The sequence below is a fragment of the Ursus maritimus genome, unplaced genomic scaffold (assembly GCF_017311325.1).
Source record: "Ursus maritimus isolate PB19 unplaced genomic scaffold, ASM1731132v1 scaffold_12, whole genome shotgun sequence".
Lineage (NCBI taxonomy): Eukaryota > Metazoa > Chordata > Mammalia > Carnivora > Ursidae > Ursus > Ursus maritimus.
This window is the reverse complement of record NW_024423564.1, coordinates 3,530,453-3,544,993: the sequence shown is the minus strand read 5'-3', so window position 1 is coordinate 3,544,993 and position 14,541 is coordinate 3,530,453. Positions and strand designations below refer to the sequence as shown.

The window sequence follows — 14,541 nt, the reverse complement described above, 5'->3', positions numbered from 1 at the left end:
TTCTTTCTCTTCCTTTCTTTCTATCCTTTGTTGTTGCCAAGCAGTTAATGCTTTCCTCAGGTTTGGAATAGATGGTAGGCGTGGGAGACAGAGACTTTTTACTACTTAACCTTATTTATCTCCCCCTGGGATATGGAAAACGAAGGAACTGGTGACAGTGATATCATTTCCCCTCCCACCCAGGCGAGTCCCAACATGTGAACACAGCCAGCCCACAAACCAAACCTTGCCAGTCTCACTTCACTTAGTTCTGTCTGTTACTCAGCATGTGCTGCCTTGTGGCATTATAGCTTTTGGAGGGACTAGAAACTACGAACTGGTACGGGGTGTGGGTTGTGGAACCAGTGTAATTACTTTAATATTAGACCCCATCTTCTTAACTAGACTATAAATTTCGAAAGTTGGGGCCATGGAGCTTCTTAGATTTTTGTATCCCCACCTCGTAGTAGTATGCCCTGCATAGTGTAGGTGTTCAACAGAAGTCTGTGGGTGATGATACTAGTGGCTAATCCCATGGAAAACCCAAACCGCAGTAACAGGAATTAGAGACCTCAGATGACCAGAACACATGGGACCAGACCAAACATTGATGAGCAAACTGATCTTTAATGTGCTGACCTGGAAGCCTTGCTCTCCATCGTGGGCACGGCCACAGCTATTTACACAGAATCACTGTACAGTATTTACAGCAAGATGCTAGACACAGCATCCTTCTGGATAGACAAAGAAGGGGTGAGAACAGGCTACGGAACAAAGCCCTGAAATAAAAGTGTAAGCAGAAATCTGCAGGTGTGAGTAGAGGGAAGGGCCAAGTCATGAGGGAGGCTGGTGAGGTAGAAATGAAGGAGGAAGTTATCAAACCATCTCTGCTGCATGAGGGGAGAATCCACTGGGACATAAAGTCTCTAAAATTATGATTTGGTGGCATTTGAAGGGGGTAAAACCTGCCACAAGTCACCTTTGTGAGGAAAAAGAAGGCAGTTCGAACCTTACAGACCACATCTTCTACCTCCCCTACCAAAAAAGTAATTCTGCTGACTAAATTCCTAGGACAGCAAACTGAGAAAGTAAAAATAAGATACAGAGACAGAATCGTAAATAGACTTAAGAAACACAAAGTAAAAGGGGTCAAGAGAGACACAGACATTGCAATGAAGGAGGAAAAAGCAAAAGCTCCAGAAGATCTGAACGTCAGAATCATCCTGTTGACTTCACAAGTCACCTCCCTTCACCTCACCTTCCCCGAAGCTCCTCCCTCCACCCTGAAATCTTGGGATTTTAACTTTAACCAAGGAGTAGAATTAGAATGAGGCTGGTACACACTGGGATGATCTAAGATTCCATCTTACCAATTCAGATCCCCTCCTTATCCTGTACCAGAATATCAGGGCTTGAGTCGTAGCCAAGGGCAGATCAGAGTAAGAATAGACAGGATGGAGGACACGAGGCCACAAAGCCCCACAATCCCAGGGCCACAGCGCCAGAGGCCTAGTTTGTCCAATGGAATAAAAAGATCACAGGCATTTCTGACCACATCCAGCAGAAGTGGGGGATGACCTCGAAGGACCCGAGCCAAGAGCAGCACTCGCAGCTGAAGCTTGAGAGCCAGTTGAGGCAAGCCTCCTCCTGGAGTTCCTGGACCCCCAGGTCCTGCAGTTTCAATTCCTCCTGGGCCTCCTCCTCCAGAACCCTTCAGTCGCCGGCTACAAGCTGAAGACTCTTGCTCCATCAGTAGGCGAATCTCATAAGCATCACGGCTCAAATTCATGATGAGGGAAAACAGATAATACCTGGGAAAAACAGGCCAGAAGAGTCAGTAAGGGCACATAGAGCCACTTAGCATATTAAACAGAATGCTTAAACATTTTTCCCCCACAGTGCAAAGGAATTCTACATGAGAACACCAGCAGTAAATGCTACTACCCACTATCAGGAATGTCTTCCCAGCTTTCTGTGTTTCCATGTACCTTAAGATCCTGGCTTAAAGTCATGAGCATCATCAAACCTTCCAAGAGCACCGTCAAATTTCACTTGTCCACTTGGCAACCCATTAGCACACACACATTCAACTTGAGCTATAATAATGCAAATGTTTTCAGAGAACAAGCTTCGTTTGTTTAGAGACTCAGACACATTATAGATCTTTTAAATCCCATTCTCTTGTTAAAATAAACAAAAACAAAAAGCAAGGCCCAGAAGTGTTAAGCAACTTGCTAAATGTGTTAGATGTATCAATTCCTTAAGAACAGTCTATGTTTAGGGCTCCTGGCTGGCTCAGTCAGTAAAGCTACTCTTCATCTTGGGGTCGTGAGTTTGAGCCCCACATTGGGCGTAGAGATTACTTAAAAAACAAACAGGGACGCCTGGGTGGCTCAGTCCGTTAAATGTCTGCCTTTGGCTCAGGTCATGATCCCGGGGTCCTGGGATGGAGTCTATCACAGCATCATCACACTCCTTGATCAGCAGGGAGCCTCCCTCTCCCTCTCCCTGCCACTCCCCTTGCTTGTATGCTCTGTCTCTGACAAATAAATAAGTAAATCTTAAAACAAACAAACAGGGGTGCCTGGGTGGCTCAGTTGGTTAAGCGTCCAAATCTTGATATCAGCTTAGGTCTTGATCTCAGGGTCCTGGGTTCAGGCCCCACACTGCGCTCCATGCAGGGAGCCTACTTAAAAAACCAACCAACCAATGAACAGTCTATGGTTTGTTGGTTTGTTTGTTTTAAGATTTTATTCATTTATTTTAGAGAGAGAGAGCATCAGTGGGGAGGGGTAGTGGGAGAGGGAGAAAGAATCTGAAGCAGACTCCCATGGAGCACGGAGCCCAAGGTCGGGGGAGAAGGGAGCTCGATCCCAAGACCAACCGACCAACCATGAGATAGTGACCTGAGCAGAAACCAAGAGTCGGATGCTCAACTGACTGAGCCACCCAGTCTCCCCAACAGTCTATGTTTTTTTAAATCCATTCTGACATGGTGATCTGTACTCAATATAATTGTCCTACCTCCAAAACACATCCTGCATCCAATCACATTTCTCTCTCTCTCATACCCCACCAGCACAGTCTCAGCCGCCAGCACCTCTTGCTCAAACTACTACTGTAGTCATTAACTGGTCTCTCCATTGCCACTCTTGCCCCCTGCCTCCAACAAGCTAATTTCACATAGTAAATCACATCATTACTCCCCTTCTTAAAACTCTCCAGGGCTTCCTTCCTATCCCATTTAAAAGGAAATCTAGGGGGCGCCTGGGTGGCACAGCGGTTAAGCGTCTGCCTTCGGCTCAGGGCGTGATCCCGGCGTTCTGGGATCGAGCCCCACGTCAGGCTCTCCCGCTATGAGCCTGCTTCTTCCTCTCCCACTCCCCCTGCTTGTGTTCCCTCTCTCACTGGCTGTCTCTATCTCTGTCGAATAAATAAATAAAATCTTTTTTAAAAATAAATAAATAAAAAATAAAATGAAATCTAGGGGTGCCTGGGTGGCACCTTATTCTAAGCCAACATCATCTCTTGGCCATATTAGGGCATTTCCTCCTCTATTGCCCTACTACAATCCATTTTCCACTGTAGCAAGAGAGATCTTCTTTAAACACAGTTCGAATCATGTCACATCTCTTTTCAGAACCCATTGTACTTAGGATAAAATTTAAACAAAACTAAACCAAAAAAGCCCACTCTTGCCGAAGAGGCCTTGCATGAATGATCCAGTCCTCTCCACATCTCCAGTTCAAACTTATGCCCTTCACTCAATACTCTCCATCATGCTGGCTTTCTTTCAATTTCTCTAATTCCACAAAATCTTTCTTGGTTTAAAGCCTCAGAATGGGCTATTTTCTGTTTGAGAAGCTCTTCTTTCCTACTGTTTGCTTTGACTAACTTCTATTCAGACTTCAAGTCTGAACTAAAACATTACTTCTCAAAGAGTTCTTCCCTGGCCTCTTAATCGAAATCAGCTCCCTTTGTTACATATCTCATAACACCCTGTACATTTCCACAAATAATTTGTTGGGTGGTTGTCTTAATATAACTCCCCCACTAGACTAGAAGCTTAGTGAGAATGGGAACCATATCTGACTCTGTGCTTTATTCCCTGGCCCATAGTAAGCACTTCCTAAATATTTTTAGAATGAGTGAATGAGCAGGCAGTGAGAGCCATAACCTATGGTATAGATAGAAGCAGACTTAAAGCAATGTAATATCTTATCTTGCCCAATCTTAGTCATTCATCATGGCAGAGCATCTGTCTTCCATCTGCCTCCATTCACTATTCTCTGATAGTTTAAACTCTAAATGAAGATTAGAAGCCAAGTGATTAAGATGTGTATATTCTAGGAAGACCCTGAAAGATCTTTCACTCATAAAAAGCAAGCTATGCAGTATGGGAAATACAAAAGGTCTTGTAGGATAAAAGGATATCAAACCTGAATGAACGCTGGGCCCACTTCTCCTGATCCACACGAGGGGCTAGTCCAGATTTTCCAGCCCACAGGACATTGTCACAGGCGAAGTACAAGGCTCGATTGAGGTGACTAACAGTGATGCAGAATCTCAGGACAACATCTGATAAGTGCACAGCTCGTTTGGCTGACTCAAGGGCATCTGCTGAGTTACCCAGGCGTAGAACTTGTGGAGATTAGCAAGGAGAAGCAAGGATTTGGAAGTAGAGGCAGAGAGTAAGACACAGAGAAGGAGGAAGCAAAAAGGTGAAAGTTGAGGAAGTGATAGAAAAAATAATTACAATTTTTTTAAAAGAAGAAAAACAGTTCAAAAAATTTTTTTCTTCAAATTTTAGTTAATTTGTGTCCCAGTTTGGTTTTCTCAAACTTGCCCCATTCTCTCCAATCCTGCATTAGTCTCTTACCCCTGCTCTCTTACCTCAACCAAGAGGCATGCAGAGGGTAAGTGCAGAGCCAAATAAGGGGGAAGAACTGGTAGAGAAGGTCAAGAACAGGAAGGAAGGACTAAGGGAGAATAGCTGCGGATGGAGGAAGTGCTGGAGTAATAAAGCAAAAGCACGGTTACTTACGCTTTCTTCCTAGGCTCAGATGACCCTCCAGTTGTCGAATTTGTTTCTGTAACTCGGGACTGGCCCCATGTTTCTGCAGTGCATGGCCAAGAAGGGAGCAGGCATACTGGGCAGCCCTGGAGGAGAGGCCAGGCAAGTTAAGGTGGAGACATCCCTAACCTACCCCTCAAAAATGTCTTCCAAAGGGAATGTATTGACTTCCCCTTTTCCCAGTTTGAGAACATTCCTTTTCCTCCTCTTTATGCCCATTTCTTACCGTTTCTCCTTCAGGCCAGGGGAAGGGAAAGGCGTAAGGATTAAAAGGAGCCTAGAAAAGGAGTTGGGGGCATTACTTGGAGTTGAGAAAAACAGTTTTGACAATGATGAAGTCTGAAGGGGACTGAAGGCGGCAGCGGGTCCATCACGAGCACATCAGTGTGAGCATGTACGTGACATGCAAAGGAGTGGGGGACAGATGGAGAGATTATTTTCAGAAGAGGTGAACTAGATTTCAAGGCCCTCTAGCTCAACTGAGACCGGAAGACAGGGCGGAGGCAGAGGGGTTCCCGGATGACAGCAGGGTGAGGGGATAAGGGAACTTGGAGCCACTCAGCTCTGGGGGGCACAGTCCGGATATCCATCGCGGGGCGAATGCTCCTCACGCCACCACCGCCCGGTTAGTAAAGTGTTGGTCTTATGTGGACATGGCCACCCTGAGCGGCCTCCCCAGTGGCCCACTCGTGCCTCAGTTTCCCCATCTTTCCGGTGAGCAGAAACGAATCATCTCCTCACGGCCCGCTCAAATCAGCGCCTGGCGGTCCGTCCGGGCCCCCGTAGCCCGTGCTGACCCTTTTTGACCCCCGTAGTATGAACGGACCTCGCCCCACGAGGATCTTCCTCTGTCCCCACCCCCATTCCTATTCGGGCCGCACCTACACAACCGCTCCCGGGCCTGGCTCTGAGCACTGAAGCGAACCCAGGCGTCCATGACAGCGGCAGCCCCGGCTCCGCAGCCCCGGCTCCGCAGCCCCGCTCCCGCCCCACTTCCCGCCCCTAGTCACGCCTCCTGGCGGATCAACGGTATCTCGCGAGGGACAAACATCACCAGAAAAGAAAGAGAGTGGAGCCGGCCTTGAAATCTCAGAACAAGAAGCGTTTGTCTCTGGACCAACACCGGCGTGTTTTCGGTGTGTCTCCGTCACAGCGTACTTTTAGCCGACGGCCTCTACTTCCTAAGCATGCCTCCAGCGGTACATTTTTCTTTACATGTTCTGGGCCAGGGGCGGGGCCTGCAGTAGGGGCGGGGCGAGAAGGCACCGCAGCATCTCGCCTGCAGGGCTGGGATGGGGTTGTCCCCCGGGGTGCTTCCAAAACACCCCAATACACACACAGACACACACGCAAACGCGCGCTGCGGCCGAACCCAGGGCTCTAGGAGCTAAAGAAGTCTATGGAAGTTCGAGCCAGCACCAGATCCCCGTTCCTTGCGGGACCCTGACAGTTGGGCAGGTGACCTAGAGAAGGAGGAAGGATACAGATGACTTCCAGGATACAGATGGAGAGTCTCCAGAGACAGAGCCTTTAATGGACGAAATTCGCAATAACCAGCTTCAGATCCTAATAAGGAGGGCGAAGAATCAGTGGACGAAGCTAAACTCTTCATACTTACACTCCATCCACCCCTTTCCCTTCCAGGTCACCATGTCTGCAGGCAATGGCACCCCTCGGGGGTTAGCAGCGGGGGAGGAGGTCTGGGCGGGATCAGGAGTAGAGGTGGAGGGCTCAGAGCTGCCCACCTTCTCAGCTGCAGCCAAGGTCCGAGTGGGAGTGACTATCGCGCTGTTCATTTCCTCAGCTGGAGGGAACCTGGCCGTCCTGTGGTCAGTGACTCGGCCACAACCCAGCCAACTCCGCCCCTCCCCTGTACGACGACTCTTTGCCCACTTAGCAGCTGCTGACTTACTAGTCACTTTTGTGGTTATGCCCCTAGATGCCATCTGGAATATCACTGTTCAGTGGCTGGCTGGGGATATCGCATGTCGGACACTCATGTTCCTGAAACTAGTGGCCATGTATGCTGCAGCTTTCCTGCCTGTGGTCATTGGACTTGACCGTCAGGCAGCCATACTCCACCCACTTGGACCCCGCTCAGCTGGAAGGAAACTTCTGGGGACAGCCTGGGGACTTAGTTTCCTGCTTGCTTTGCCCCAGGTGAGTGACTTGTTGGGATTCTAGGCTAGACTGGACAAGAATGTGGGTAAACAACATGACTGTTTGGAGTCAAGGAGTGTGCTTGATCAGTGGTCACCCATTAATCCTGAGGGGAGCCTCTGCTGTTTTGCAAGTTAAGATCATTGCATGTTAATCTGTATCTCTGTTAAGAGCCTACCTCTCCAAAGCAGTACCCTGTATCTATGCCTCTTCCTTTAGCTTTGCTATGCTTGGCTTTCACCTTTTTGCATCCTCTCAGCTCCTTCTTCAGATTGTTGCAGAAAACTCTAAGGATGAAACATATGTGGGGGTCTATAGAGAAGACAGTGAAGTCAGGGGCTTTGGTTAAAACTCGGTGGTACAGTCACTCATCCATTCAAAAATAAAGTACATCACCCCTAGGGACACTCTAATGCTCTATCAAGGATTGAGCAGCAAAGACCTGCCTTCAGGAAACTTAGACTAATGCAGAAGACATATTAGTATGCAATTATAATACAGTATGCAGTCGAGCATTATGCTAAAGGTAAGCATAAGGAGCTAAAGTAAAGAACAATGAGGATGTCTGACCCACTCTTCAACAGTCAGGGAAAACGTCTCAAAGACATTAAAACTGTTTGTTTTTTATTTATTAAATTAAGAGAGGTGTTAGACAAGTTAAAGCAGGAGGAATGCTGGGGAGGGTAGAAAGTAGAAGCTAAAATTGAGGGCTAGAAAATGGATGAGTAATGAGCTTGGATGGGAAGGAAGAGCCAAGTTACAGATATTAAGCTTGTACTTTACCCTGAGGATAGTGGAGAGACAATAAGGTAAAAGGTGGAGAGGACAAAGTCAGATTTGTATTTTTTACTCTCGCTTTACTGTGAAAACTGGAAAGAAAACTAGAAAGGAAACAGAACATCTGAACTTGAGTTCTAGTTATCAAATCTCATGTACTGACAATGAACTAGAAATCTAGAAAAAAATGAAATTTGAAGCAATTCTTTGAAGACCAAAACCACCACCACCCTCTGAGGGGAAGGAGTAGAACAGCATCTTGAGAGACCAGGATTAGGATTCTACCTAGAAGGGGCTCTGGAATAATAATGCATTATACAATTAGATTTAAAATTTGATCCTTACGGGGCGCCTGGGTGGCGCAGTTGTTAAGCGTCTGCCTTCGGATCGGGGCATGATCCCAGCGTTCTGGGATTGAGCCCCACATCAGGCTCTTCCGCTGGGAGCCTGCTTCTTCCTCTCCCACTCCCCCTGCTTGTGTTCCCTCTCTCGCTGTCTATAAATAAATAAAATCTTTAAAAAAAATAATATAAAATAAAATCTGATCCTTAAATCCTCCAATATTAGAAATTAACTACAAATAGTCTGACTATAGTTCTAAGACAAAAATAGTGCTTCCAACAATGTTGCAAGCAGGACCTCTGCTACCCAAAGCTTTAAAAAGCAGCATTGCTGCTTCAGTGCAAAAGGTATTAGTTGTTTATATGAAGCAAAATTGGACAGGAGTTTCAGCCTTTGTTACATTCTGACAATTGCAATCTCCATTTGCTTCAATGGCAAACTGATGATAACGTTATATATATGTGCAAAAGATGGTATTTTGGTTCCAAATTAGCATCCTCTTGTATAAATTCTGCATTGCCCATGTGTTCTATTTAAAATATTAATCCTAGGGGTACCTGGGTGGCTAAGGTGGTTAAGCAACTGCCTTCGGCTCAGGTCATGATCCTGGGGTCCTGCATTGGGCTCCTAGCTCAGCGGGGAGTCTGCTTCTCCCTCTCACCTTTTCCCCTCTCATGCTATCTCTCTCTCAAATAAATAAATCTTAAAAATAAAATAAAAAATCCTACCTTCAAGGACTAATATGTCAATAAAAAAACCTTTTTAAAAGTGTGGTGTTAGTATGGTGAGGGAGTACTGGAGTAGTTAGAAATTATCTTCAAAGGCTCAAGTTTCTAAGTATTACAAGGGGTTGAAAGGAAGGTTTCTATAGTAGATGGTAAATTGCATATAATAGGGGGAAGGAAAGGCAGAAGTAGGGTTACAGATCAAACTCTAAGTCCAGGAGCCTTGCTTATTTTTAAACCCCTTTCACGATGTCAGATAAATCTAGGCACAGTGAAAACCAACCAACCAACCAAAACACCTACAAATACATGACTCAAGGCAGGGGACGGGAAAGACTACTCCCCGGCTAGCTCAGAGCAGCTGAGCATAACTCCAAGTTATTCATAAAATTTTGTCTGTGGCTGATACTATCCACCTTTCCTGAAGTCTCTCATGCCTGCTGAAATCACTTTCCCAAATGCCTTAGATCTAGGAATCTGAGACCCACTAAGCTTGCCTTTTATCAAACTAATAGTGACTCAGTCTGCCTTACCTGAACGAAGGTACTAACCCTGAAGCTCTAAACTGAAAAATACTATTTAGGGTTCAACCCAAAAACTTAGCAATTTACCAAAAAGGGGGAGGGGCAGCCAACAGCATTTAGGAAATGTTAAATTTTATTACATAACATTGTTTCACTGTTATAGTTATTGTACATAAGACTATCACTAAAGGTCACTTCACAGAGTGGCTGCAAAATGGCCTGAAATTTTAGCAGCACCCATTTTATACAAAATTTCTTTTTCCACAGAATTAGACACATCAAAACAATCATTTCAGCTAAAAATGTGGGTGAGGTGGTAGAAATATCCTTTTATAAAGTGCAGTGTTAGAATAGTACTTGAGAAGGCAAGATTCTTTAAGTCCCAGGATTTAACAAACTTAACGATTAGCTCAATAGCCTAAGGGGAAGACACGGATTCTCAAGTGTTTACCCTTTTAAATATGGCACTGTGGATGAACTCTGCACTACCCAGCTCTGCAGAGAATTAAGGATGAATTGGGATAGTGTGACTGGTGAGAAGGGTGAAAGGGGACCAGTTCTAATAGTCCTCAAACTCCACTCCAGCTGTTCCTGTTCCACACCGTCCGCCGAGCTGGCCCAGTTCCCTTCACTCAGTGTGTCACCAAAGGCAGCTTCAAGGCTCGATGGCAAGAAATCACCTATAACCTCTTCACCTTCTGCTGCCTCTTTCTGCTGCCGCTGACTGCCATGACCATCTGCTACAGCCGCATTGTCCTCAGTGTGTCTAGTCCCCGGACAAGGAATGGGAACCATGGTGAGACTTCAATCTCCCGGCCCTAATCCATACCCTAAAAACTATTGCCTCTATCCTCATTTACTGATTTGATAGTTTTCTGTCAAACGAAAAGTGACATCATAACCATTCCTGTAGCATCTGATGCTACCAATATTTTCTAAATGTCTTCAATTCTAACCAGCCTCCATTGCTGAGTTAGCGGGGCAAGGACTAAGGAGAAAAGTGATCAGTATTCTCCTTTAGTCTTGGACACCAAGTCTTCAAGTAGTCTTAGGAGCTTCATAACACCACACCTCAATCAAAACCTTTCCTCCAGCATGTCTGTCATAATCCCTGGGGGACAGGAGGGGGCAAACAGTCCCAGTTTGGGAAGGGAAGAGGATGTGCAACACTACCTCCTATTTGCCACATTCTCTTCCTTGTAGCAGAACTCCAGCTCACATAATCACTGCTCTTTCATCCTACACTCAATTCAGAAGCTGAGTGGTTCTGAATTTGAGTATGTTTTCTAAATCCCCAGCCCCTGCCGGTGAATTTGCCCTTCGTCGCTCCTTAGACAATCGCTCCCGTGTTCGTCTGCGGGCCCTGCGACTGGCCCTACTTGTCTTGCTGACCTTCGTCCTCTGCTGGACACCTTATTACCTGCTGGGCCTGTGGTACTGGTTCTCTCCCACCATGCTAACTAAAGTCTCCCCCAGCCTCAGCCACATCCTTTTCCTTTTTGGCCTCCTCAATGCTCCTCTGGATCCTCTCCTCTATGGGGCCTTTACCCTCGGCTGCCGAAGAAGGCACCAAGAACTTAGTATAGACTCTTCCAGGGAAAAAGGTTCTGAGAGATTGCCCCGACAGGAGATTCAAGCCCTTAGACAGCTGCAAGTACAAACAAATGTGGCAGCAAGAAGGACAGGAGAAATGAAAGAGACATTCCTATAACATCCATTTGCACCTGACAGAGTATACAGGAACAAAATAATTACGCTTTAATATCACAAGAACACCTCACTTCTACCCGTTCTCTTAGCTTACAAGAAAAACTAGTACTGAGCAGTGTCTCTACTTTGACACTAGCTGAGACTCGAGGCTGTATTTAACGTAGAAATTCACATAGAATTGAGGCCCTAGAAGTATCTTCAAAGTAACCCATACTGCCTTACTGTAAATAGTGCTTCAGAGATTGCAATGTTAGAAGAGGAAAGTAATTTTAAATGTACAAAACAAAAATGGGACATTTATTCATAACTCAGAGGAAAAAAAAACCCACTAAGCAAATAGGGTGACAGATTAAATATAAACGCAGTGAGTTCCACCCCAGGCCTATTTCTCCAAGGCTGCGTGGTCAAGTAGAATCTCTGGAGAGAACATCTGGACAACAGTGAACCTGTCAGCGCCGCCTCCGGTCTGGACTCCTGCTGCGTCTTCGGCCACCTCTAGGGAAAAGGAAGGGCCCATTAGAGGAACGTAATACAACGCCCTTATTCTGTTTTGCTCATGTTCCCTTCACCAAGATAGTTTGCCCTCTCCACTTTACCTCCTCTTGCCCTTGGGTGGACCCCGAACAAAACACCAGTCCACACTGATTGGCTGTCCCATCAAATCCTGGCCATTGAGTCCCTCCATAGCAGCCTGGGCCTCCTTGTATGTTTCATACTCAACTAGAGTATACCCCTGGGAAAGTGAAAAGACAGAGATCAAAACCCTAGTATTCCACCAAGCACCACCCAAGTATCTTCATTCTCAAATCTAAACTCATACTCAAATAGAAAAACCTACACACTTTAGAAAACAAATATACATCATATATCCTTATTGTATATACAAAATGTCTGTTTCTGTCTCTTTGCTATGTCTGACAAAATCAATTTCCAATCTCATTTTATTTCAACTTTGCTCTTGGCCAATCATTGCAAACATGGGAGAACTATCAAAGCTGTCTAAAGGTTATAGGGGAAAAGAGGAAATAGCGTGTCACTTAGGAAACCTTCAGGTATCCTGTACGCCTGTCCAGGTTGAGGTGGATGTTTTTTATTTCCCCATACTCTGCAAATTTGTCATGGATGTCTTCTTCCGTGGCTTCCTCATGGACTCCAGTGACAAACAGAATCCAGCCTTCAACAGCTGTTGGGAAAAGGAAGGTGGTTTGAGCACAAGAGAAAAACTTCAAGCAAGATTATGAAAGCGGAGTAAGTGGGGATTCCAGAGATTGGTTAAGGTATCTCCGACCCCATTCCTACTGAGTTTTATTTCACTGGTCCATAATTCACTACAAACACAGACCCTACAGGTTGCATTTTACTTACAGCGTTGTGGTCCAGGTTCATCACCATCCTGCTCCACGCTATCATAATCCTCACGCATCCGAGCTCGAGACCCTTCTTCTATATGGAACATACAAGAGATCACCAGAAATCCATTCTCCCGCTGTTCCCCATGAGTCTGAATGGGAACTCCAAAACTCGAAGCGCTCGCGATTCTAGACTCATTTTCCCCACACACACTCACCGGAGCCAAAGCCGCGGCCCTTCCGTTTCTTCGCCTTTTCTTTCAGTTTGTGGATGCTCTCTGGAGCCCCAGAAGTGAAAGAATGAGTAACAAAAATAACAGGTATTTATAACAATAGTCTCTTTATGGAAACATTATCTGAAAGCCCCACCACCTCCAGTCCCATTCCCTTCCCGGTCCCACCCCCATTCCTCCCGAAGGGGGCGCAGTCTTTAATCCAACCGAAACCCGGTTCCCCGACTCCCATCCTCCCTGCCGGGAAAGGAAATTATTTTCCTATTACTCCCTTCTCTCGCACCTTCCCCGCTTCCCGCAGCCGCCTCCACTGTCCTCACCGTCCCCATCCTCATCCATGGCGAAATCCTCGCCCCCAGCCTCATGAAGATCCAGCACGTCCGCCATCTTGCCTTCCTTCTTACTCTCGTCCGTGCCGCCCCGGCACTAGGCACCTCGGGAAACTGTCGCGGAGGGGAAAGGTCGCTAGTCAAGTTGACCAATCAAAAGCTAAGTCTAAGTCCCGCCCTCGGCGCGGTGAAAATACGCAAATGAAGGCGGGCCTAGTTCTGGAAGATGCCGGAAGTGTTCCTGTAGCCATCTTGAGCAGGTGGTGGGCTGAATGGAACAGCTCCCTGAGGGACTGCTAGCGGGTAGGTGCAGGCAGTGGCTTCCTATTAATTAGGGTAGCCGAGAAGTACTACTGCCAGCGAAACACTGCCTAATTTCTTTATTAGAGGACTGTTTTCCGTCTTCTTGGACTCCATACTAGGAAATGGAAGTTGGAAAATGTTTTTTTCTCTCAAAATTTCTAGACCTGTACCCTGTTCTGAGGAGTAGCTGGATCTGTGGTGGAAACATTTCTAAAATAGTTCAGTCAGCAATGCTGGCTCAAAAATCTGCTTCTGGTTCGTACTGCAGCACCGAATTTCTCTCAAGGAAACTAACAGATCTGGTTGTCAGTGAACTAGGATTGGTGAGACGGATTATCAGCTGCTGCTGCTTCTGTTCCTGATGGTCTTACTGCAACTCTTCACATGGCTTCTTCAGCCTCATCCTTTAGGTCTCCCAAAAATACTACCTCACCCGAAGCGAAGGGTTCTTCTTTACTTCACTATCCGTCACTCTGTTTATTTCCTTCATAGAGCTTAAATGCGATTCTAATTACCTTGTTTACTTTCTATCTTGTTTATTGTCTGATTTCCCATAAGAGTAATCCTTATGGCAGAGGCTCTTATTTACAAAGATGTCCTTAACAGTTTAGACCAGTGTCTGGCTCACACTAGACATTTGATACATACTTATTGAAGGAACAAATACCAGAAAGGCAAGAAATTCTGTTTGCCTGATGCTGTGTGGCTAGGAAGTAAAGCTGAAAGTACAGATTGGAGCCAAAATGTATGCAATGCTAAGGATTTTGGAATTTTATCCTGTAGGCAAAAATTTCTTGACTTAAAAGTGTTTGGGTATTCATGATTTTTCACAATCACAGATAGCCCCCATGCCGTTTCTTGATTAGTATTTTTCCTTAAGTAGACTGCCTTGTCAATTAAACACATTTCTACTGAATTTAAATATCACTGCCATAAATATAAAATCTATATTTTTCCTATGACAGTTTCAGATAGACTATAAGTAAAAATGAAAAATGTGGGTGTCTGGGTGGCTCAGTCAGTTAAGATCTGCCTA

General features: G+C 45.7%; 3 protein-coding genes across 4 annotated transcripts; 1 reads left to right on the top strand and 2 right to left on the bottom strand.

Moving 5' to 3' along the window:
• Window positions 1–586: 586 nt before the first annotated feature.
• PEX11B (peroxisomal biogenesis factor 11 beta) lies at window positions 587–6,085 on the bottom strand. Its single transcript, XM_008707754.2, has 4 exons — window positions 5,935–6,085; window positions 5,024–5,139; window positions 4,419–4,620; window positions 587–1,790 (listed from the first exon to the last, which is right to left on the bottom strand). The coding sequence occupies exons 1-4, from the start codon at window positions 5,988–5,990 to the stop codon at window positions 1,385–1,387; spliced, it is 780 nt and encodes a 259-aa protein (XP_008705976.1). The 5' UTR covers window positions 5,991–6,085; the 3' UTR covers window positions 587–1,384.
• Window positions 6,086–6,279: 194 nt separating this feature from the next.
• Window positions 6,280–11,384, top strand: LOC103678407 (gonadotropin-releasing hormone II receptor). The gene is made up of 3 exons (XM_008707755.2): window positions 6,280–7,213; window positions 10,167–10,377; window positions 10,880–11,384. Exons 1-3 carry the CDS (start codon window positions 6,587–6,589, stop codon window positions 11,290–11,292), a joined length of 1,251 nt encoding a protein of 416 aa, XP_008705977.2. The 5' UTR covers window positions 6,280–6,586; the 3' UTR covers window positions 11,293–11,384.
• Window positions 11,385–11,567: 183 nt separating this feature from the next.
• RBM8A (RNA binding motif protein 8A) lies at window positions 11,568–13,346 on the bottom strand. Of its 2 annotated transcripts, none has more exons than XM_008707756.2 (6): window positions 13,194–13,346; window positions 12,859–12,918; window positions 12,657–12,734; window positions 12,338–12,474; window positions 11,888–12,024; window positions 11,568–11,786 (listed from the first exon to the last, which is right to left on the bottom strand). In XM_008707756.2, exons 1-6 carry the CDS (start codon window positions 13,258–13,260, stop codon window positions 11,741–11,743), a joined length of 525 nt encoding a protein of 174 aa, XP_008705978.1. In that variant the 5' UTR covers window positions 13,261–13,346; the 3' UTR covers window positions 11,568–11,740. The 2 variants fall into 2 exon arrangements, with proteins under 2 accessions (XP_008705978.1, XP_008705979.1); XM_008707757.2 differs by having other exon boundaries at window positions 12,657–12,731.
• Between the last annotated feature and the right edge of the window lie 1,195 nt (window positions 13,347–14,541).